Genomic DNA, 25,326 nt, shown 5'->3' with positions numbered 1-25,326 from the left:
AGTCTGACTTATCAGTTTCTACCAAGTCTCCGGAAAACACTGCAGCCCTGTTTTGTTGAAGCAATTCTTTGGTATTATTTCCGGACGGTCCCTTCCCGTGTGTATTTCCTGTTATTTTTCCCAGTGCTTTCTTTATTTCTTATAGACCAACTTTCCGATCTAGTTTCGTACCAGAGACTTTGGTACCCACACAGCTGATTCATATAGAAATGATAATTCGTGTCTGGCACACTCATCAGTTCTTTCGTTGCCTGCAATGTCATGTTCTATACCTAATATATAGTAATATAGTCAATCTATTTCTGTCTGCCGGTTTCCTCAGTTCCCATGCGGTCTATCCACCTGTAGCTTGTGTCGTCGATCCCTCTTCTTCTTGACGCTTGGATGATTTGATTCTAAGGAAGTATCATCAAATGCAACCATCTTTGTCTGAAAAGTAGCTAAAAGTACTTCCTTGTTCTTGTAAGCATATTCTGCTTTTTCAGTGACGCGGCAAAAAGAAATTTCTGTCGACATACCTGATCCGTAGGCATATTGGTGTCGATGCAGTTGTCTGTTTGTTTTTATTTGTCGAAAGTGTCGGCGCTAAATTTGTATTTTATTAATCTTTTGTAACGTATATTACAGTTTCAAGAAACACTTTATTGTTAGATTGTCACTACATAGTTTTACAAAAACGCAACACGTGTTTAAATGAACAATAGCTTCTTCAGGCCTTCAGAGAGGTGCCCTTCCTTGGCTGCATGGTGTTAATTGCACCCACCAGCCGGATACTCTTTCGTGATTCGCACAGGTATTCTGTAGCCATTCAGGCCGGAATATGCAGCTTAGGAATAATGGCATTATGAAGACATTTCAGCTGAATGGGGTGTGGTTTAAAACTAACCACAACTTTGGTTAGGGGTACCAAAAATACTTAACTGGTGCTATCATATTCATGAACGAGTGGTGGTATTTAGAACATGATTTCCTGAAAATCGGTAAATGAAACGTCAACCAAGTCACCGGAAAATATTGTGCGCTTGTCAAATGCCAAAACGTCGATGCTGTTAGAACAAATATAATGAGAGAAAATAAACAAACGTTGAACTAGAGCAAATAGTAGAGTGATTCTAATCTTTGCCTATATAGTATATTCTGAAATATTCCAACTCTGCTACAGTATAGAAATCGGCAACTTCAATGAAGTTCTTTATTTAAGGTATCGAACTTGAATAGGAAGATTTTCAGTTTTTTTCAATAACGTTCTGTTTATTGGATGTTGAAATAACTTTTGGAAAAAAGTCAGTACCTATATATTCAATTCATTTTTCAATGGACAGAAATAATAAATATATACTTGTTTTTGAACTAGTGAACAAAATGTGTTCCAAAAATAACCACTCATTCATGGTTTTTCTGGTAACCGCTGTTAAAATATCCGGTTTGTATCGGTTAGCAGTTCATTTCATTCGAATATTCTTAGTCAATATCAAGGTTGTCGGATATTCTACATCATACAAAGTTTTTTGCCTCTAGTTTGGATAAATAGTCGTTTGCTGACCTGCTCAGGGGAAGTTTGTTTTGTCTCTTGGTGGGGAGACTGCTTCTTCTGCTCAAGAATTTGGTGTGGGGCAGATCCATAAGATAAGATTTATTTGACTATGTTACATTGTACAGAATGTTCGTAGCAAGTCATAAAAAAGTAAGCAATGGATATAAAACATGATAATATGAAGAAATTACTAGTAATAACAATTATAATAGAAAAGAAAAACTGGAGTAAGCATGTTTTCAATTTGAGATATTTGAATGTATTGATTGACCGTGTAAAAGCAGTGACTCACTAAGTATTCCTTCAAATCTCTCTTGAATTTCACGTACTAAGTTTATTAAATCTTCAGGTAGAATATTATACAGACTGTAACCTAATATATTTATGAATATCCGAATGTTTTGTCAAACAATTCGATTTCTTGTAGATATCAAGAAGGACATGAAAGAAATGTAAGAATGCAAACAAAGGTTTGCAATAACATAAGATATTCTGGATGAGAAAACTGATTACTTTGCCTAGCCTCTTAGGTTCGTATGCTTCTACTTGAGCTTTTCACCAGAAATAAAATCAGTGCATTTACCTGCAAGTATCGTCCTCTCTAGCGCCCTTTCGCAATAGGCGGCATACTTCCCACACTCTGTTCGATTATCTGCGTTCCTCTGCAAATGTAGCTTCAGAAACCACAAAATCATCGAATTCTTCGGAACGAAAAGGCTAACGGCTAGAGCCAACAACTGCCATCCCTGCAGCAGCGTGAACAATGGCGGCCCCTTGTGGTCCTTGTGGTCTTTATAGCACTCCTTGTGCTCCTTGTACTTGTCCTCCTGCGACGCCTGTATATTGGACAACGCGATTTGTTGGTCAGATACCGTGCTATTTATACTGGGCGTTGCAGTTTCGCACGTAAAAAGGCTTTGCGTAGCGCAAAGGAGCAGTTGCTGAAAAGAGTATTGGTGTTTCTTGAAGGCTGTCTCGAGAACACCCTGTGTGATGTTCATGTACTAATTTTCGGATGCAAGGGATAAACGATCGGATGGTGACTAGGCAAAAATAGATTTAAAGAGAGTGTGCGTTGTGTGTGTATGTTTACGTGAGATGATTGGGGGAGATGAATCAGCAGATATTGCCGGAAATGTTAAAAGAACCTCTTGATGCAAGATTGATGTGACTAAACAAAACCGAAAAATAGCGTTAGACTGTTCAACTAGCTGAAGTAAAATATTAGAGCCCTCAACTTCTTATTAACTTACAAAGGTTATTGTATTTCAAAGAAGTTTGTCAAATGCGTTCACTCATTGAATGATGAAGAAACGGTAATCAGTTATACTATTTTATGATATGAAAATTCCTCATTCTCTAGTGCAAAGGGGTGATAGAATGTATCAAAATAGTTTGCCTCCTGACTTACCATCTAAGACTGTTTGTAGAAAAGGGTTCAACACTTCACTGTATTACAGTAAATCTTGTATCAAAATATCTTGTCTCCTGACTTACCATCTAAGAATGTTTGTAGATAAGGGTTCAACACTTCACTGTATTACAGTAAATGTTGACCTTGGTAGACAAATACAATCCATAAGAAACATAAGCCAATATATTTTTCTAAAGGGTCATGAGATACTTTTTAGCACATTGTTGGTGGTGACTGATATGTTTTAAGTATCTATCTGTTAGAACAGAAATAAATTTCACTCAATTAGAGTGACTACAAAACAAGTTATCAGATCCGAGTTGAAAGGTATATTAAGTTCCCCCAGAAATGAAGTTATTTCATGAGGTTACGCTCAAACTGAAAGTGAATATTAATTTTCCAAAAAAAAAATCAGATCGATTTTCAAACTCAAAAATAAATCGGCTATATAAGGGTCAGTAAACTAGTTCCAAATTATTACAGGTTCTTATGAGGCTTTCACTAGCCTGAATGACAGAAAATGAATTAGGTAAGCCTAGCAGTCTAGTGCTAGCATTATTTTGATAACTGCACTTGCGCATTTGTAGTTTGAGAAGATGTTTGCTTAAATAACGTTAATGTTAGACTTTATCACTGCAGAAATAAATCTGTCTTATAGATATTATGTCTAGCATCATGTATAAGTGTACCTTGTCGACAATAATTAAGATGTGAAGAACAAGAAGTAATAATCAAATAAAACATACACAGGCACAATGGATGTCTCTATTCTAATGTTCTAGAAAACAATCATACTCTATATAAATAACAAAACGAGGAAAATGATGACGAAACACCAACATTCTTCATCACTGGTACAGGAGAAGAGAAACCAAAGCAAACTCGTATGGATGGCGGGGGTTAGTTAGTAAAATGAACATGCAATAACAGTATATTTGTTAGTGAACATTGAAAGCATTTAGTTTCATTCAAAATGAAGAAAAGTTAAGAATAAAATATTCGAGTTAGAATTCAATCGAAATTAATCTTCATTCTTTGAAGAGTGATAGAAACGTTGTGTGGATTTGATGTGAAAATATATTACTGTACAATTGTATTCTCAGTGAACTGGGGGCAATTCTAGCAACAATTAGAAGTCCATAATGGAAAAAAAATCTGATAATCTTCTGTTGAGTGTTTTTGACTTCACACAAACGAAAGAATAATGCATTTTTTTCAAAATATAATTTTGATTTTCAACGTGTTTCAATAGTTTTCCAAAAACAGAAAAGAAAGCTTTGGAAACCAACCGAAAAGCTATGGTGAACTAGTTATCAAATCACTAACTAATCAGATAAAATTCCCAGTTTCCACAGTTTCCACATACTTCTTACTGTTTTTCGGTATAAAACTTTCCAAAATCTGAAAAATGAACAAAGCTAAACCAATAAAGTGTGAAGTTCTCCTCGACAATTTACTGCTTAATATAAACGACTGAAGAGTCCAATTAGTTAGTAACTTGTCATACTCATAAATTTTGCCTACAAATTGGAAAAATCAATTGAAAAATTCTAGCTTAGCTTCCTTTATTGTTCTAATGTTTCAGAAAACAATTTTTTTTCGTTTTCAAAACCTGAAATTCACTATTCAGTTTTACCTTCATTAAACTTCAGCAAATTCTCTATTGATTTAGCTTTGTTTATTTTTCAGATTGTGAAAGGTTATATACTAAAAAATCAGTAAGAAGTATTGAGTCCACAAAAAATGTATTTCAAAAAGTTTTCACATAATTTCAGAACTCTTGCATAATTGTTATAAATCAGAAAAATAATTGATGTTCATATCAGAAACTGTTTATCATAATATCAAAGAGAACCTGGCGATAACAAAGGATCATCATTTTCAAATATCAAATGAAGTCATCTTATGTTATAGAGAGTAGGTTATTTTTCAATATATTCTCAACCAAATCCATTCATCAAGTTTCCAATTCAACAACACTGAACTAAAGAGGTGCAAGGCACAAGGCATTTTGAAAAACCAAACTAAACAAAAAGTAGATCTTTTTCAGCAGTGATCAGTTATTATTTTTAGTAGGTGAAAAATCGGATATAATACAAGGTGTTTTTATTTTATTTTTTAGCTTAAAGAAAAATCATGAAAAACAACAACACTGAACTGAAGAGGTGCAAGGTGGCTTTTTGAAAAACCAAACTAAACAAAAAGTGGATCTTTTTCAGCAGTGATCAGTTTTAATTTTTAGTAAGTAAAAAATCGGATATAGGTAATACTAGGTGTTTTTATTTTATTTTTTTAGATTCAAGAAAAATCGTGAAAAACGATTATTTGCTATGAAATAAATCAGAGTGTACTATTGACCGAAATAATATACTGAAGAGGCAAAAAGTAATGCAAGGAGAAATTTATTATTCTTTCCATTTATATAACGAACATGAGATAATTGCTATGATAATTGAAACTGTTTCATTCCCAACCATTGATGAGAATGAAAGCATTAAAATTTAAAAGATTTCTCATATCTGACAGGATATGATATGATTTAAAATGATGCACTAACTACATTACTTTTTGTTCTTAAGGTAAATCAATTTTTATGAAAATTGTATCTGTTTCAAGTGTAATTATTATAGAATTCTTTATTGTTTTGTTTACATTAATTTATGTTTGTATGTGTATTGTATATTGGAAATTTCTATTCATATTTTCAATTTAAAATTTGTATAATGAATAGGTTTTATAATGTATTGCCGCTCCAGATACACGAGACAATTTCGTTCTGTTAACCATCTTTGAGAAAAGTACCGAAGCCTAAAAATGTTTATTTCTTTCATATTCCGACTTGCTTTTAGATCCAAAAATACTTTTTAATTGAGGGTTAGTTTCTCTTTCAGGTCAGAAGATACGAACACCTTCGATCCTAAACTCAACGCAAAAAACTAAATAGAAGAAGCACACTTACGCTCTTTTTTAACAATTTTTGTGTGGATACCTGCACTCCTAACTTTGGTAAAGGGGCACTTTTGCTGGTTTGTTTGACGAGCGCACTGATCAATTCCGTCTGAAGCTCGGGCATATCCAGGCACTGCTGCAAGGCATTCTGTGCTAGAACCACGTGATAGTCAATACCTGCTTGATCCACGGCTGCCGATATGAAGAGCTGGAGACACTTGAAAAGCTTGATGGCTTCAGCCTGGAAAATTGTCGAAATATAAAATGTTTTCAGTACTAGCTGTAGAAGCGTCTAGAATGATTCATTCAGAACCTCTAAATGATTCATTCAGAATCAATTAACACAAAGTATTAGCTCATTTCACTACTCCATTAATTCCTCATAAGAAATATCGTTTGTTAGATATTGAATGAATGTGAGTTTTCAATTTTTACTTTTGTTAGAAATTGAGTTCAAAACATAACCAGATTTCATTCTGAAATAATAGAAATGAAAATTGTATAAAATTTCGAACTATAATCCATCAGATGCGATAACTCCCAAGCATCTTGATTGCTGACTTTGAACTCAAAACTTCGACTTCAAAGAGATCAAACTCGAAATTTCAAGAATAAAGTTAGAAATTCGAGTCTTGGAGCTGTAATTTCCAAGAAAAAAATCATAAAAATATGTGGCCCTTTTTCACTTTCATTATGAAAAGGTGATTTATATGTAGGTACTTATATGTTCAGTGATCCTCCTTCAATAATCAGAAATTTGATTGGTGCACTTTTCAAAATGACAATACTAGTTTATTGTAGTTTTTTGTATGCATATGTCCTATGAAAAAAGTTCTGTTGCATTTATGGCCCATTGTTGTTATAGGTTACAATATATAATATTGTAATCCTACAATGCAGACAATCTTTAGGCTTTGTGCCTATGAGTATAGCAAGTATAGCTATACTTATTCTATTTCAAATGAACTTTATTATTATTATTATTGTTATCATTATCCAGAACGAATTCATATGATCCCTATCAGAAGTAGTAATATTAGTATAACTTTACCTGTAGGCAGTCAGTGGTTAGACTTGTGAGTGGAAAATACGATGGCACCGCACCATCTTTGGTACAAGGCACATGTAACAGTACAGGGTGTCTCCATAAGACACAATTTGGATCACCATCGACTTCCATGAGCTTGTGGATGAGTTGCTCGTATTGGGTACCGCTGCTTGGACCACCCCCACTGGCTACGGTCAAGTGGTACAACCAGGAATCTTTTTCCTGTTTTCCCGTGAAATGGAGATATGTTGGAGCCTGATTGCTCGGAAAAATCCCCACAGTGAATTTCGGTTGTTCCGTGTCATGTTCTTCAGAGTCGGAATCAGACAAGTGCTCTATTTCTTCCACTTTTGCATCTCTCATATTGATTTGACCATGTGGGGTCTGATCAGTGGATTTTTTGAAATACAAGAACATTTTTCCAATGAGAACACACCAGCATTCTCTTGGTATTCCATTTTTGACTTTCTTAAGAACGCCTTGGAGTATCGGTTTATTTTCATCTCTACTCAGTAGTAATTTTGTTGCATTTCTTCGTTGTACGTTTTGCAATATTCTAACCTGAAAATTGGAAAAATTATGAAATCATAAATTTACAGGAATATTTTGCCATAATTTCGAATAAAAGTTGAATAACATTTGTTTTGAGTTTAAAGATAATTTTTAGAAGCACTCAAAATAAAAAAAGTTTAGTTGATATAGTCAAAGTATAATTAAATAGACAGGCAAAAACCCGAATTGCAATGAGTTATATAGTATATAGTCATCCTTGTCGAAAATTTTAATAAAAGAACCACTCAAGAGCCAAAGTGAAAGTGAATGACAATGAAGAAATACTAAAATATGCAAATAATCCATGGCTAGGTATTTTGTGCATCCACCACCGAAGTTATTGAAAAATACTAACTATTGATTTGTTCGTTTCATGCCATTCTTTATTAACACAGTAGATGATTGATAGTACAAGACTTATAAAAGACTTATTCCACCAAAAAGCTACAAAGTAGTTATAGCTGTAGTTGGCTAGAACAGTATAGTGAACATATACAAATACCTACTGTGTAAGGAGGTTCAAATAATGACTTTGGGCAGGGCTACAAAATCAACACAATAATCCTACCGGTGTATAAACTAACAGATGTGTAGTTTCTGAAATTCCAATAAATGAAAAGAATTTCTGCAACATCGCAGTATCATTATATTTAAGTTGTTCAAAACGTTTTTTTCGTTAACCATCTATCGCACCCCTACGAACGACAACCCTCAGAAGTCGAAACTTGTGCGAGCTGAGGACAATGAGGTCTTACCTTTTAACGTGTGATTCCTAGTATATGATTCATTTAGAATTGATTTCAAATCTTTATTAGTATTTCAAGTAGACCTCCAACCACTTCACAACAGAAAGGATGATTAATGAGATTTGAAGATATTTTTTAATACTATTGATGGAATTGTCCTTTGCCTCTCATTACCATCGAACTTTCAGCCTCACCAAAATCTACAGTACCTACATTCCTTTGTACCATAGCGCAGACAATAAAATATGCTTTTATTTCTTTACTTCTGCACCCGAGTTTCAAAAGTGTCTGAATTCTCGATGGAATATGTGGTTTTTCCAAACATATTTCTTTTAGAATATTTTCTCATTTTTTTACATACCTGTTTCTTCCCACTGTTGAACGATAACCCGTTATATTTTATTTTTTAATGCTTATTGTCTGCTATACTGACATTTATTTATTTGTATTCTTCGTAATTGAATCGAGTGTAATAGGTTTTGTACCCGCGAATAAATAAATTGGAAAAATAATATGTACACTGAAAACTTTGAAGATGATTAAATCAAGATGTGTTAAAATGATATTTGTAAAAATAATCGTTTGAAACATTGCAACAATGAAACATTTTAATGCCGTCATACTGGAGTGCTGACTTGTGTATGGGAATACATAATTTATTGTTAAAATTATTCACCTTCAGTTTTTCTCTGCATTGTCTTTATATTACTTTTTCCACTGAAGATTAACAAATCCAAAAGATTTTGTATAACTCAACCTCACATGTATACAAATATAGATTTTGTATTTGCATTATGAAACTAGCAATTCGTAGCAATTGATAATGAAATATACATGTTATCCATGTCTCAGTAAGTTGAAACCATAAAGAAAACTTTTTCATTATTGATTTTAGGAAAACAGTTGTCATTTTTGAAAAATCTGCAAGGTATAACTTAAAATGCAACCTTCGATTATCAAATTCTTTCAGTCATATATGCAGTTTGTTAAAAAATATGAACTTTGCCCCAGAGTAAAGTACCCTTATTTTTGACAATATCAAAAAATGTTCTTGAAGAAAGTGGATCAAAATTGATAATCAGGTTGATTTATAATTGATTCATACAATAAAAAAAGTTTTGCTATTTTTTCGTCAATATTTCTAACAGTTAGGTACTCCATACATTATTTTTCATTTTATTAATTTTGATGATGAACATTTCTATTTCAGGAATATTAGGAACATAACGTTTCCATTTCTTGATGTTCTCTAACTATTTTCTATATACAATAATTATAATTAAATTTTCGTTATTGTACAAAGATGTTTTGAAAAATACAAAAATATTGTGAATCAATACACATTTGTATGTAATTTTTAATTCTGATCAATAAATTTTAATAATAGTCTTCGATATTGTCCAAAATAAAGATACTTTTTTTGACCATATATATGATAAAAGAATTTGATAATCAATAGTTGCATTTTAAATTTCAGTCTTTGCAGAACTTTTCATAAAGAATTACTTCTTTCCTAAAATTGAGAATGAAAAAGTTCTCCATTAGTTTCCTACTTACTGAGACATACTGTAGGTATATCATGTACTGGCGATTAGGTTGACTAACTTTTTTAGTTTGTAATGCATCAACTCAGTTCTTATTTTCTTAGCATCAATCAATGTATTATTTTTCACATGACGAATCCAATATCCGTCATTGCTGTGTATTCAAGGAAGTAGTTGATATCTGACAGGTATTTACCAAATCCTATAGTATGGGATATCTTCGAATTTGATTTGAATTATTAGTTTCTGCTAATATATTTTGGTTTAAGATTGGTGTGTACAGATTATTTCAATTTATGAAAGAAAAAATATTCAAATATCATATGAAAGTAAATTATCTGAGCTGAACAATAAATTGATTGAGTTGATTTCGTGTAATATCTTCCATTTTTCTGAATTTTATACCAATCTGGGAAAATATGTGATGGTCAATATTACTCACCCAGTCTTCCATTGCTGATATAGAATCGGCAGTCAAGTAGTAAGTCTTTTTTCCTGTGTCGATTTCGAAAGTGTTGGAGCCTTCTGCTCGGGTTATTTTACATATTTCATCTAAAACTATTTGACCTTGCGGTTTCCTATTGATATCGTTTTGAGTCTTATAATAAGTTAGGACGCCGTTCTTTAACACAAACCACTTCTTTCTCCAAGTCTTCAATTTACCCCCTAAAAAAAACATAAAATGTAATGGAGAAATTTTAAAATCAATTATTACATGTGCCTACCTAATTTTGCTAAAGACCCACTCTTCTCTAAACTTTCTATTCGTTTTGGGCTGTCTAAATACGTCGAAGCCCTAAGAAGCATTGAAGATTCTAAGCTGGTGGTATCGCAGCTGATAGCATCTGGAGGAACAGCATAGTCGTCAGACATTCCGGATTCAAAAGAGGTATCTGAAACACCTTTGAGTCAATTGTTAATGGATAGCATTCCAAAATGAAAGAGAACGGGAGAAAGAAAAATTTTATATAAAAAATACTGAAATTGACGCTTTCAAATCAGAAGTGGGATAAAAATACCAAAAATGTACCTCTAGTTTTACTTTTGCTTGGTGAACCACTACTGCTGGATGCTGTTCTTTTTCCGGGACTAGAACCAGAAGTTTCACCTGAACTCCTGCTATGAGTATTGTTACCATCCACAGGCTGAAAATATAAGACTGATAATAAGTAATACAACTTTATTGAACAAAATTCTGTCTAGGATGAAGTTTATGTAGACTTAGACTCACAAAATATTCGAATGAAATTGAAATATTTGTATTCTATTTTATTATAGAAGCTAATTTAAAGTAATTGCACTCAAATGGTAAATTTGTTATCAATATAAATCCGAACTAGTAGTAATTTTTACTCTCATCAAGAAATAAAAAAAACATTGAGCAACACATTTTGGACTTGAGCTCTATCAATAAGTTTTGTACTTAATAGATTTCTCTTAAAGAATGTTTTTTCCACCTGCTTACTTTCTTCTGGGCACTGAATGCTACCTGGGAAAGTCCTCAGAAAACCAAGCCATATTGTAATGCTGATTGAATCAGTCCATAGTAGATATATTATATTAAAAAAATTGAAAACTTAGTTTTTTTGTTTTCAATGAAAGACTATTTTCATAACAGTATTGAACAAATTCTCTGGATGCTACATTGCTGTTGTTTATTCTTTATAAGTTGGACGAGTCGAGCATCTGATATAATATTAGTATCATCGATGTATAATTCGATATATGAATTCGCAAATATGGTCAATATCACTGACAAAAATGATGAACCACAGAGGTCTTATCATCGAACCCTGAGGTACTTCAATTTTTGTTTGCAAGAGATCAGATTTGAACTTGATCAGTTATTATTACTTGATTATAGTTAGTTGGGTGGTTGCCCAAAAATTTCCATTACGTCTAGTTTGAGAAGTGACAGATTGTGTTCCACAATATCGAATGTAGGACTAACATTATAGAAAAGCCGGTGGTTATTTGTATGTCATTGAGTGAGTTTTAGACAAACTCAAAAAATCTTCAACTGCTGTGTGTGAGAATTTTTCTTCCAAAAACCATTCTGAATTGAGGGTAACATTCAAAAGACTTCATATAGTCCAGTCTCATGTAACAGTCATATTAAAAAATGTTTGATATTTGGCTGGCTTTAGTTTTTCAAATCACTTGGACCCCCTTAATTTTCATGAATAGGAATTACTTATATTCCTACATGTCAGGAAACAAGCCTAAAATTAAAGACTCATCAATTGAATATGATGGGGGTTCTGAAGTATAAAGAGCCTCTGATTTCTAAACTTTGACAGCAAGTTCTTCAGGAATGTTTAGAAGTATATAGTTTTATTGATAATCACAATTATATTTTCAGGAGTTCTTGGAAATGAATAAAGCTCAAATGTAATTTTTCTATTTTAATATCGTAGTCAAGATGCTGGTTATCATCATTTGCAATTATAAAATGGTTAAATGGTGAGTAATTTAAACTTTTGCTTTTTTAAATAATGTATCCTTGAGTTCATACTATGATTGTTCGCAGGGTTTATCCAATTGTCAGCCTCAACCCATTCATTCTGTGAATAATAGTCAAATAGAAGATCTGCGAATGTTTCAAGAATACAAATTTCTTGTCATCTGTGCATATATTGCGAACGATGAGACATTTTGAGAGCAGAATAAAATCTTCAAGATTTCTCCCGAATCAATATATTTTGGAAGTACACCAAAAATGTTGAAGTAATAGTAATGGATATTGTCATTTTAGGCTTTTTCAAAGCCTACCGTGAGAACTCCATATGAGACCTTATCGAAGATACCCATTTATCTAATTGTAGATTTCAGATAATTCGGGAAAAACACAAATTCGTCTTTAAAAGTGTTGCAGTAGAATATCAATTTCTGTCGACTGAATGTGAACAATTGTCATTGATTTATGGTCTTATGAATCCGACTTTTCTAATTCTAGAATGTGCTATATAAAAAATTGTTATTGTTGATTAGGAGATATTTTTTCAAAGCATCCAAGAAGTTCCCATGTATGATTTGGTATAATTGCAAATATCTATTCACCATTGTGTTGTTTCCCTCTCCATCACTCGAGTCATCTGAAGAATCTCCAGTGAATGGCATAGAGCGAATTTGGCTAGCTCGACCTTTGACGTTGGTGTAAACTGGAACAGGAATGTCTTGGTAACCTGCTTGTTCTGGCCCCAGATCACTTGGTGTAGTACCTGTTAAGGTTAATCCGTCTGCTGCAACCTGAAAGAAAAAAAATAGTTACACAAATATCGGACAAATACAAGAAATATCATATGAATTCCGTAGATTGTGTATTTTAATCCGTTATTTTTCGTATTCCGTATGAAAGTGAATAGTAAAAGAATTGGATCTGAAATATATCCAGAATTCCATAAAAAATGAATAATTAAACAGATGAATCTATTGTAAGACCTTCTTCAGACTTTGATAAATTTCAAAACTCAAATATCTGAAACAAACAACCTGAACCTGCATCAGAATACAGAATGCAAAATATTTTCATGATGATAAACAACATAAAACAAAGATAACACATTTTTACAACCCGCTGGTACAACCTTCAACTGAAGTGATTAAAAACTGTGCCACCTCTCCAAAGCCTTTGACAGCGAATCTCATGAAGATTTGCTAGATAAACAGGCACAAGAAGCAAAGCACTAAACATCACGAAATCATACCTTGAGGTTAGAATAAGGGAATACGGGGTTTATAATGATTTAAAATCCTCTGTAAAAAAATTATTCATAGTGTTTCACTAGAATTAGTATTTTTGGGATGTGGCAGATATTTTTCTCTATGCAGATTGTAATTTAAAAGTAAAAATATCGAACAATTATAATACTGTAGAGTCAAATTTATCGACAATAAGCCCAACAGGAAGCAACATCAAATAGATATCTGTAGAAAACTATTCAACTAAGTAGATTGAGAAAACGAGTACCTATTGCAAAAAGTACTGATCACAATGTACTATGGTTTAATGCATTGTGACCTGGTCCTGTAGAAGGAAAAAGTTCTGGATAGTTATGGAAGCGGTGAATTTCTGGAAACATACGCGCCATATTTCCTTTGAAATTAGAGTAGTAACACTAGTGTCTATCCATATAATTAAAACTATATTACATGATCATATATACATATTACCTACTGGTTGTCAAAGTCATGAACAAGAAACCAGAAGTAAAGATTTGTATATGTTAATGAAAGATCAAAACGACATCTTCCATTAAATGTAGGTACACAACAGCCCACCTACAGAATGAAAATTCTACTAAAAGCTGAATGTTTGTTGATTACCCATGTGTTGTGTGTTTTAACATGATTGGTCATCAATTTCCAATTTCATGCATACTGTGTTTTATCTTGTGAATTGTTTAAAAGTATAGTAAATTTTATAATTGTACAGAGTGGGTCAAATTGTACACTTTTAAAGAGAAACCCCTGCGATCAAACTATATAGTTGAAAACTGATGGCTGTGTCTGAGGGTCAAATTTTATGAAGAATGGTAAAAAATGCATATTGATATCTATCATCGTTTCTGAGTTACAACATGTTTTTCGAGAAAAGTTGCTGTAATTTTTTTCCCGTCAAAAATTTCTTGTTTCCATGAAAACATTTTTACGTAGAATTCAATGGCGCATAAAATTCATTTTTTCACCCTTTATATTACTACATATATTTCAATAGAAGCTCAAATCTACTTTTAAAAAATGTAGCACACTTGATGTTTTGCTAGAGTTATCTTCTGAATACAGAGCTTTTAGGTTTTTTCATGTAAACTTTGACTGGAAAGTTATAACTAGTGCGTGATGTTTCGTTAAATTGTATTCGAACAGACGAGGCTTATGTTAGTAATGTCGGTATTTTCTACAATTCTCATACTTGGACACAATAAAATCCTCATTCTATTGTGAAGCAGAGAAATCCGAGGAAGATTTGGATTTTGTGTGTGGGCAGGTATTTTTAGGGGTAGAATTATCGGCCCGTTCATTTTTAATGGCACTCTCAAATCTTGAGGCAAAATATTGAACCCCTCGTTGATGAATTGCCACTAATAGAGCTCCGAAAAATATATTTTCAACAAGACGGGGCTTCGCCTCGCAACACTAAATTTGTCACCAAATTTTTGGCTGCATATTCCGATCAAGGACACTGTTGGCCGGCCAGGTTACCGGACCCAACACCTATGGACTATAACCTTTGGGGAAGGTTGAAAGATCTTATTTTTAAATTGCCGGCCAATTCTAGATACAAATTGGAAGCGGCAGTGATGCAAAGTTTTGCTTCTCTCACTCCTATTGAACTAATCAATTCGGGAAAAAACGTTCAGAAAATATGTCGCCTGTGTGCAGGAGAAGCTGGTAGACATTTCGAACATATTTCATTGTTTGTTCTTTATCATTATTGAAGTTTCATTTATTAGTAGTAAATATATGATAAATTGTTATCAGTGTTATTGAAACTATGCGTTTTTATTACCGCTGTGAAAAAATTTCTCAACATTTGATAGCTAGTACTGAACATTGTTTTTCTGGTTTATCGCCGCTTCGTCCAAAGCCTACTTGATCAAAGTGTGCATTTTAAAGTCTACATAAAAAACTTTAAGCTCTGTATTTCAAAGATGACTCTAGTAAAACATCAAGTTTTCTACATTTTTAAAAAGGTAATTTTGAGCTCTATAGTAGTATGCAGGAATATACAGGGTGTCTCAATAAAAAATATTTGAAAAAATAAGTTTTCACACCATTAAATTTAACGTAAAAAAGTACTTTAGAAATGTTATCTTAGAAACAAGAAATTTTTGACAGGAAAAAAGTTTGAGCAACTTTTCGAAAATGTACATTTTCGAAAAACATGAGGTAACTCAGATACGATAATATATATCGAAATGGGGTTTTCACCATTAAGTTCATCATAAAATTTGACACTCAGACTTAGCCATCAGTTTTCTTCTATCCAGTTTGAAAAGAGGGGGTTCCCTTTAAAAGTCTTCAATTTGGCCCACTCTGTACATCTCAACAGGATTTACGTTAGTTACCTATGATATTATACATGAATGACTACATTGATTTATATTTTTGAATTGCCCAAACAGATTATGATGCTTCTGCAAAAATTTGAGGGTAAAAAAAGCATACATCTACTGTCAAATACCCACAATAGTAGGCCTGTCGAGACCAGATAAAATTACCTTAAATAAATCTTTCAATTACCTGATATATTCTATCCTCCCAGCTGGGAAACCTATGCAAAGGAGGCGTCGGTGCTCTGGGCCAGGCCACTTTCTCTCTACTGGGCGTGTAGATCTCGGCATAATCATGAGCCAAATCAGGATCGCTAGCGCTGCTACTGGGAATTCTCCCGATGCTCAGATTATCCACGGCGGCCCTGAGCTCGTCCGTCAAAGGATCCATGCTGGACGTGCTGGTACCAAAGTTGACGCTAGTTACGAGCGTGCTGGGAATCACCGGCTCAAAATTAGTGTTGGTCGACAGACAGACGGACTGGTGCCTGCGGTGTTTCTGGCTGCGTGAGTAACTCGATTGTGGAAACTGGAATTACAAAAAAGGTTAGACATAATTCACGTACAAATAAAAACAAGTAATAGTTACTATATCTGTAGACAAAAAGATAGAGAGGGATTCAGGATGGTAATATTAAAACATAGAAATCCAATAAACTGTTTCATTTTTTGATAGTGAATTCCTTGCATATGGATTTTTTTGGAGAAATTGAGTTAGTAATGCTGGGATCAAAGAGGTTGAAACATCCTCAGTTTAGTATGTTCGGTGAGAACCGAAGAACCGAACAAGGTGGTGCACCGCAAAATTCAATTTTGATACAGTTACTTTTTATGATGCATGTTAATCATTGTATCTTCTCATTTGGAGCTGAGTGACAAACTAAAGAGAGATTTGTGGGATGGTTTGTCGAAACAATCTGTGAATATGTTCTTGGAAAATCTATTTAATTTTAAAATTCCATCTTGTTGGTATGAATTGTTTGTTGTCAAATAACATTTTCTTTGGCACCATTTGAGTAGGGTCTTTTCCGAAGTTTCTTCAGACTATTTAGTAACCTTTAATATATTGTAGTTTTTCACAAAATTTGGTAATACATTCCAGAAAAATAACCTAGGGAACAACTGTATCATCCTTTTATTTCTTCACACATAAGCATTAGGGAGATTTCTAATTATCCCGGTCACTTGCACAATAAGTATTAGAGTATTATTCTTAATAGTAATTGGAGTTTAAATGCAAGGGAAGAAACTCCAAGAGTGTAGATTTGATTTAAATACTCTTATTACTCTGTGATTTCGTAGTCAGCCTTAAGAGACCAGAACAACTATGAAACATTTGAAAAAGTTTACATACGGAATCTAAACAAAACGATATTCAGAACACTTGATCATGAGGAAGAGTGTCACTATTCATTCACAGAATAATCCAATAAAAACAACAGTTCAACTATATTACCGAATCGAAAAGCAGTATTTGCCAAAAAATTATCAAATCAACTCTTGCTCCGATAATCACTATTTCAGTGGTTACCACAAACTGAAAGACAGGAGTCAATTAAGTTGTGTTTATCTTTCTTTTTCCAATAGCATTCAAGGTTCTAACAAAATACTGTTCCAATAAATTTGTCAGTACTCAGTTTGTATAGATATTTGTTCCAGAAGATTGAACGTTACGCCTTTTGTATTTTCAGAAATTTTGAAAACCATTCAAAAAGTTAGCATCCTGATTGTTACAGAAGTTATAATTATTTTCGAAGCAGTAAAATCTGACATGAATTTGATGGATTTGTTATAACACCTTAAATAGGACTCAATCCACTTTCTTTCCGTAAGAGAACTTATAATAATAATAATCTTTATTCAATCCTTACAGATCACATACAACATGATATAGGATACATCACAAATAAAAAAACGTGTGGTGATAGACAAATTTACAATCAACAATATTAAAATATCACAATTTAATAGATTTGCTCACATATACATGAAAACATGTATAACATTTATATTCATACATATGAACAAACACATTTTCATTTCGTATCAAAAAATTCTTTGATACTATAGTAACATTTGTCTTGCAAATATACTTTCAATTTTGATTTAAAGAAGTTTTTATTCCGATGCTCTCTCAGATTTGCGGGAAGATGATTGAAAAACTCTATACCTCTATATGAAGGGCTTTTTTCATAGAATGATGAGCTGTGTGCAGGAATTCTGATGAGGTCTCCGTTTCTAGTTGGGTAACCATGGCAATGACAAACTGTTTGATAAATCTCAACATGTTGCATAAATAGCATTATACATTTGAAAACATAAATACAAGGAACTGGTAAAATTTTATATTTTTGAAAATATGGTCGACACGATTCATCTGGTTTTAGATTGAAAATGAGTCGAATAATTCTTTTTTAGGAAACAAATATTCTGTTTGAGTTCCTGGAGCATCCCCAGATGTTGGAGTAGATTAGAGCATAATATACATTGATGAGTTGATTGGTATTGAACATATTTTTTAATTGCAATATAGCATAGTAATCTGTGTTCACTTTTTTGCTCATGACATCAATATTATTTTACCAACTCATTCCACAAGCTATATACGTTCCAAGGAATTTTGTAACTTCAGAAAGATGAATAGTGCTATTTTTGACAACCACGTGAATTTCAGTCACAGATCTCCTCCTAGAATGGAAATGCATACAGACTGTTTTCTCTGCATTCACTATCAAAATATTTCTTTCACACCAATTCATGAATTCTTTTGCTAAATTATTTAGTTTTTTTTTGTAAGTCTTCAGAACTATTTGCATCAATGGCCAATGTAGTATCATCTGCATAGAGAACTACTGAATTTGAACTGATATAGTCAGGTAGATCATTTATGAATAACAAAAAAAAAGCGGCCCCAAGATTGATCCCTGAGGAACTCCCCGGTCCATCTCATAATATTCAGATGTATGCTCTCCGATTTTAACTGAAATTTTCCTGAAGCGCATGTATGACATCAGCCATGACAAGAAATTTCCACGAAAACCAAGGGAATATAATTTACTTTCGATTTTCTCCAGATCAATAATGTCGAATGCCTTCGATAAGTCGAAGAAAAGTGCTCCCACACTTTTCATTTTATCTAGTGAATCGTATATATATATATATATATTTGAAAAAATTGTAAGAAGCACTTTCGGTCGACTTACCTTGACAGAAACCATGCTGATATTTTGACAGTATTCGGAATTTGGATAAAAATGAGTACATTTTATTATGAACATATCTTTCAAATACCTTCTCGATAATGGTGGGAATTGTTATGGGTCGAAAACTACACATATGATCCAATAAGAAATTCAATGATTCCCCTAATTTCCATCTCACCTGCCTGGCTTGCCTTCCCTCGGGTGAACTGCTCTCCGATCTCCTCCTATCGGCCAGTGCCAGATGGTTCTTGAGTAGCTCGAGTTGTTGGTTGCATTTGATGTTCTGCTCCCTGAGCGTCTGGTTCTGTATCTCCAACTCTTTGAGCTTGTTAGTCACCCACTCCTTGATGCGCGCCGCTTTGGCTTCCACCTGCTTGGCGTCGTTCAACCGCAGCTGGCGCTGCTCCTCGACCTCTCCTTCCAATCGGTTGATGGCCGCGCTGTTGGTGTCACTCTGAACCGACCATGCCAGCTTCTGTTCCATTATTCGCACCTGAAAAAAAGATGAATGAGTATGATCGAGAAATGGACTTCTATTGTAAGATTCACAAAAAGCTTTCCTAGCTGAAACACGTCTCTTCAACATTTTCTCTTGTCTTATTTTTGATATTTGATATTTTTTCCTCCAAAGATTGGGTATCGTCAATAATTTAGTAGTAAGGAAGGTGGAAATAAGGCACTCGTAAGGCAGAGGTATTCAATGTTATTGAAGGAATCTCCATGTATCGACTAATCCCCCTATAGCTGAAGGCATAGAGTGATTTATGCGGTTTCAATATGGGGTTTTGTTGAATGGTTTTTAATTCGGCGTCAGAGTTATGATCACCTCGGATTCCTCCAATTCCTGTTCCCCAATGGTAACGAACCATAAAGAGAAGGGGATCTACACACCTGATGACTTCACAAGCAACACCATTTTGTTATGTAGACACTCTCAACGCAGCAGCCTACACTTTCTCAGTTGTCTGCAAAAATATAACCGTGGAACGGACGAATTGGAATGCAAACTTCTATGAAGATGCATTATATTTCGAGATTTGAATAATCTGTTCCCGAATCCACTCTACTACTCCATAAGATGAAGTTAGATCGGAATGTCGAGCATATATGTAGTAACAGCTTTGTTCTTTTCCGAGAGTTTCGATGACCAGATCTATCTAGATCTACTACTTTCCGCAGAGAGTTCTTCACATAGGGTTATTTCTTGTAAATGGCGTTGTTCCACTTCGAAGAAAGTATGTGTCTTTGGGGCATCCAGATGAGAATGTATGCTTCAGTTTTCGAACTTTTGGAAGTGCCTGCTTTCTTTGGACGCTAGCCTGAATAGATGGAAGTGAATCATCTAGAGTGGGAGATACTTCGTAAGACATCAAACTACTTTATTAGGTACTGCAAGGCATTTCAGCAAATGTTTCACGGTAATCGATCCGGACTTTAGATAGGTTACGCTAATATTGCATGGAGTCTTGAATAATAAATCTGTCGATGAACAGATTCTCATTGTATCCAGTGCATATATGTATAAGCTAATATGAGTAACGCCTGTGACAAAACGTATGCAAGGCGAACATATTTTTTCAACTTACCAAAATATTTTACTCAAGAAATCGATTATGTACTACTGAAATATATTACTTCTGATAATGCCAACTTGGACTTGGCTGGTGAAACGCGCATACAGTTGAGTTTGGAGAGAAGAGTTTTGGTCGGATTCGGTTTTTATCTTTTCACGTAGGTCATGTAGGAAAATTGAGTGACATCATTCTAGTACTAAAATTTATAATCAACTTGAGAACCAAATGTTACCAACAAGGACACTTGTCAGACTAATACAATTACCGACGGGCTGTTGACGTCAACAATTATGAAAATAATGGCATATCACTGGCAGTTTTACTATAATTGCTATCAAGGAAGCTTTTGATCCCAGTATGAAATGATTATGCATATGAATATATTCATATTCATTTCATACTGAAACAATTTGTGAATATGAATATGAATATATTCATATTCATTTCATATTGAAACAATTTGTGGACACAACACTCCAAAAAGGGGGACAAACCGCGGACACGTGTTTCTGGCTATTGGCCTCATCAGAGCGGTGCAGCCAAGTGTAAAGGTGGGCAACACTTGTTTGCCGAAATCAGGAAACAACACAAACGCACGGAGTCAATAACAGGAGCCAACCGCACATTTGTGGTTCCATTTAGAAGATCTAGAATTCCCAGGCTACGTCTAACACGACCACGTAGGCAGCTATAGCTGCTACCTGCATGACATCCGGGTCCAGGATACAAATACAAATGAAGATTTTTTCGAGTGGGTATGATATAAATCAAAAATGAAACAATTTGTGGACACAACACTCCAAAAAGGGAGGCAAACCGCGGACAGGTGTTTCTGGCTATTGGCCACATCAGCGCGGTGCAGCCAAGTGTAAAGATGGGCAACACTTGTTGGTCTTCTAACTGGAACCACAAATGTGCGGTTGGCTCCTGTTGTTGACTCCGTGCGTTTGTGCTGTTTCCTGATTTTGGTAAATAAGTGTTGCCCATCTTTACACTTGGCTGCACCGCGCTGATGAGGCCAATAGCCAAAAACACGTGTCCGCGGTTTGCCCCCCTTTTTGGAGTGTTGTGTCCACAAATTGTTCCATTATTGATTTATATCATGCCCACTCGATAAAATCTTCATTTGTATATATAAATATATATATATATATATATATATATATATATATATATATATATATATATATATATATATATATATATATATATATATTGACACCTTCGAAACCATGAACCTTTTTTTGAGTTTAAGGATAGTGGAAACCCTCGATGGGAATAAGAGAAATTAATTCTAAATTCAAATCTAAATTTGTCGAAATTAAATAGACCAAAAGCATATTGAATTTGATCTAAGCTTTTTCTGTAGATCTTCATCGTCAGTCACCAAACTGGTGTATGAAACATTTTTCTTGGAATCGCTTTGTCAGATATACACTCTCCAGAATCAATAAATACTAGAACTGGAAGAGGTTTATCCCATACTCCATAAAACTATCGTCGCTACAAATCTCGAACGATCATCATTATTTGTCACCCTCCTCCCCATGAACGAGCTATGGCACTCAAGAAATTAGAAATAACATTTCTATTTTTATCGTGGCGATCGTATGCCGTCGGGGATCTACAAACAAAAACATGACAGTCCTCCCAAAAGCACTTAACGACCGTACAAATACTATTTCTGGGATGGAAGGAAGCGATAATTCGAATATTTTTTATTGTTTTTTGAAACGTGTTAGCAGACACGTTGAAAAGAAAGTAAAAGTGTCTAGGGTCTGGAGACGAGAGAGCTATCGTGAATTTGATTGAATCGAATACAGGCATAAGTTAAATATGAAAAAATGAAAATCAGCCACTACATCATGAACATGACGCCTCGAGACTAGTGTTGTAGTTCTGATGTGTGAGAATAATGTTTGATAAGGATTGCAGCGGAAGAGAGAAAGGTAGAACCATGAGCCCACCCAAATCGACCACAGTATCCTTCATCAATAGAACCAAGATGGGAATATCGGGAGAGATCAAATACCTGAGAAAGATACTGGTACTAGAATATCTTCCATAAATGTATGTCGGATATAATTCAAAGTTCAGCGTGGTATAAGCCGGGAAAGTAGTTATTTTTTCAGCAGGCATTTACTAGAGTCTACTATGTAGGTACTTTGCCAAAGATGAATTTTTCGAGATTCCATTTCGAAATATAGATTTTCTTATATGTAAATATCTGTCTTGATGCAGAGTATTCAAACTTATTTTGATTTCTGTCAGAGTATTGCAGTCGAGCCGAGTTGAAATTAATCGGGTCCCAAACACATTGCTATTTGGATCGGATCTTTTCTGCACTGACGCGAGGTAATACCTCGAAACCAGTCTGTAGGTGATCTACTCGATTGATTTTAGCATGGTCCTGCGACTATTTGGTTCTGCAAGATACCTAACCTTAGTTAGGTATCTTGCATAAATGTATATCGGATATAATTAAATGTCCAGCGTGGTATTAGCTGGGGAAGTAGTTGTTTTCCAGCAGGCATTTACCAGAAACCACTGTGTAGGTACTGTGAGAGAGTTGGATGTTTCCAGATTCCATTTCTAAATAGTTATTTTCTTATATTTTGGATAATTCAAACACAAGTATCTTTGTTATAAAAAGAAAAAATAATATTTTCATTCTGGACTTACTTTATTCACTTCACTCACAAGTAGGTACGAAGACCTGTATAGAATAGGTCAGACACAATACATTACTCACTAGTATTACTACCAGTACTACTTACTTCTTTTTATCGTTTTTAGTATTGTGAATTTCAAAAGTTGTACAAAAGATGTCGATGAAGGCATTGGTTTTTCAGAAAAAACATCGTTTCACTTTATAAAACGAAACAAATTTGATTTGACCCCCTGTATTTCGAACGATTGCCTTATATTATTATTTATATTGTATAACGTGATGTATTATCATTTTATAATTAAAACGCCTGGTCAGTATCCTGGAAATAACATTCTTCCACATATTTGTACTAAATATCACCCTCACCTAGAATTTCCATTTTCTCTGCTTGCCACACAGGTCACGTATCAGATGCAAAAAAACACGGTAACCGCACCACGAAAAATCTATTCAAATCCGAATTATCACTTGCGGAGGAACGTGCCACGCGTTTCGGCACGTCTTCAGATTCACAACTCGACAATAACTACCGGTAGCAGCAGCTGAAACCGCCAGACACGACGGGTTTAATCTTCTACAAAAGCGACGCCCGGTCGTCCCGACGTTAGCCTTGCCGCCGTCAGAAAACTTCCCCAACTAGCAGAGGGTCATCGCCACACGCCGATTTCTGTTCACTGTTCGAACGGTTCGGCCCCTTTCGAATAAGTGAAATATTAGGCAGGGCCGGAATTCGAAAACTTCGCTTTTCCACGACCTCACACGAAAAACATCTTGTGGAGGATAATATATTCACAACAAAAACGCCGATTTCACTTATAGTGACAAAAAAATCATATAGTGTAAGCTTCCGTCTCTAACGAAAAAAGTGAGTGAATTCATTTGACTCTCCAGCGCAACACTTGAAGGTTTATTGTAACTCACACCTATTGAAACTAGACCAAATGCGTTCAGATTCTTAACGAAGCCGATTACCTTATCTGGTGTGATCTTTCATTTAGGATGGCGAGAATGAGACTCCGCCAAACTGCATATGACTGCATATCTAAATAGAAGGGTTTATTGTAACTCACACCTATTGAAACTAGACCAAATGCGTTCAGATTCTTAACGAAGCCGATTACCTTATCTGGTGTGATCTTTCAGTTAGGATGGCGAGAATGAGACTCCGCCAAACTGTTAAATGACTGCGGTGACCTTCCGATATGAAGGTCAGATATAACTGACAGTACATTTATAATTCATACTTCGAGATATGATTTTCTTTTTTGCAGTCAATACAAATACCACTGGTGATGTCTGCCGCAGTTGGAGACGAAATGTTCAGTACTTTGTACTTCATTCGACCACGCAGAAAAAGAGCCGCATGATGCTTTCAATGAATTTTATAATCATTTACTCACATTGGTTAGAGAAGCATGTCCCAGAAACATACTGAAAAATCGTATTTTAGATTTGTTTTGTGATATTGAACCTCATTCACCACAAAAACTTCTTATTGAAGGTCTTTATTTTCAGATTTTTAAAAAATTTTTGTGCATATACACTAATGTAAATAGAAATAGTTGATATTGATGACTATTACATTCTTCATATTAGTAATTTTCAAACTTTTTAATTTTGTTGAATGGCATTTTTGGCCTGAGCTTCGCGACTGTATGAATTGTGAGCTTCATTAACGTCTTTTTCTATTTGTCTATATTATATTCAAAAAAACTGAAAAGCCCCCGATCATAAAGGGGGACATTTTCGGTCGTTTCGTCGACCCGCGACGTCCCTCTCCTCTGCAGATTCAGTATCGGATTCTTTGGTTATTATAAGGTGCATAAAGGATCTCATTAATAGATTCAGAAAGGAGATCCATCACGGCAGAGCAGCGCATTATAGTGACAAGGTTTTTTACGATGATGAAGATTCCCTTAGTGTCAAAGTAACTGGTGCCGTGTACAAATAATAAACAATATACCATTAAGTGATATTCCTGAACAAATATGATGAGTTTCTTCAACCAAAACACACTCACCACAGAAAAATGTACCGC

The 25,326-nt window shown here is 34.4% G+C and overlaps 1 protein-coding gene and 1 long non-coding RNA gene across 14 annotated transcripts in view; one reads left to right on the top strand and one right to left on the bottom strand.

Moving 5' to 3' along the window:
• The window catches only part of LOC141480077 (uncharacterized), a 61,491-nt gene extending 55,517 nt beyond the window's left edge, over positions 1-5,974 (top strand). Inside the window, exons 2-3 of the long non-coding RNA XR_012464151.1 lie at positions 5,071-5,189; positions 5,840-5,974. This is a non-coding gene — a long non-coding RNA (uncharacterized lncRNA). The remainder of the gene's footprint in view (positions 1-5,070; positions 5,190-5,839) is intronic.
• The window catches only part of LOC111510402 (uncharacterized protein CG43867), a 746,925-nt gene that overhangs the window by 8,435 nt on the left and 713,164 nt on the right, over positions 1-25,326 (bottom strand). For 8 of the 13 annotated variants that reach the window (XM_074169806.1, XM_074169808.1, XM_074169807.1 and 5 more), the window contains 9 exons: positions 19,222-19,536; positions 16,031-16,369; positions 12,848-13,036; positions 10,818-10,932; positions 10,513-10,689; positions 10,230-10,453; positions 6,949-7,506; positions 5,908-6,138; positions 2,118-2,475 (listed from right to left, as the gene is read on the bottom strand). In XM_074169806.1, the coding sequence (XP_074025907.1) occupies positions 2,118-2,475; positions 5,908-6,138; positions 6,949-7,506; positions 10,230-10,453; positions 10,513-10,689; positions 10,818-10,932; positions 12,848-13,036; positions 16,031-16,369; positions 19,222-19,536 (2,506 nt within the window). Of the gene's footprint in view, positions 1-2,117; positions 2,476-5,907; positions 6,139-6,948; positions 7,507-10,229; positions 10,454-10,512; positions 10,690-10,817; positions 10,933-12,847; positions 13,037-16,030; positions 16,370-19,221; positions 19,537-23,654; positions 23,801-25,326 lie in introns of those variants that run through there. The other 5 variants (XM_074169818.1, XM_074169813.1, XM_074169812.1 and 2 more) reach the window with 5 other exon arrangements.

Source organism: Leptinotarsa decemlineata, unplaced genomic scaffold (assembly GCF_025532065.1).
Source record: "Leptinotarsa decemlineata unplaced genomic scaffold, Ldec_3_MD MMD2_P_RNA_scaffold_6, whole genome shotgun sequence".
Lineage (NCBI taxonomy): Eukaryota > Metazoa > Arthropoda > Insecta > Coleoptera > Chrysomelidae > Leptinotarsa > Leptinotarsa decemlineata.
This window is presented reverse-complemented; position numbering and strand designations above follow the sequence as displayed.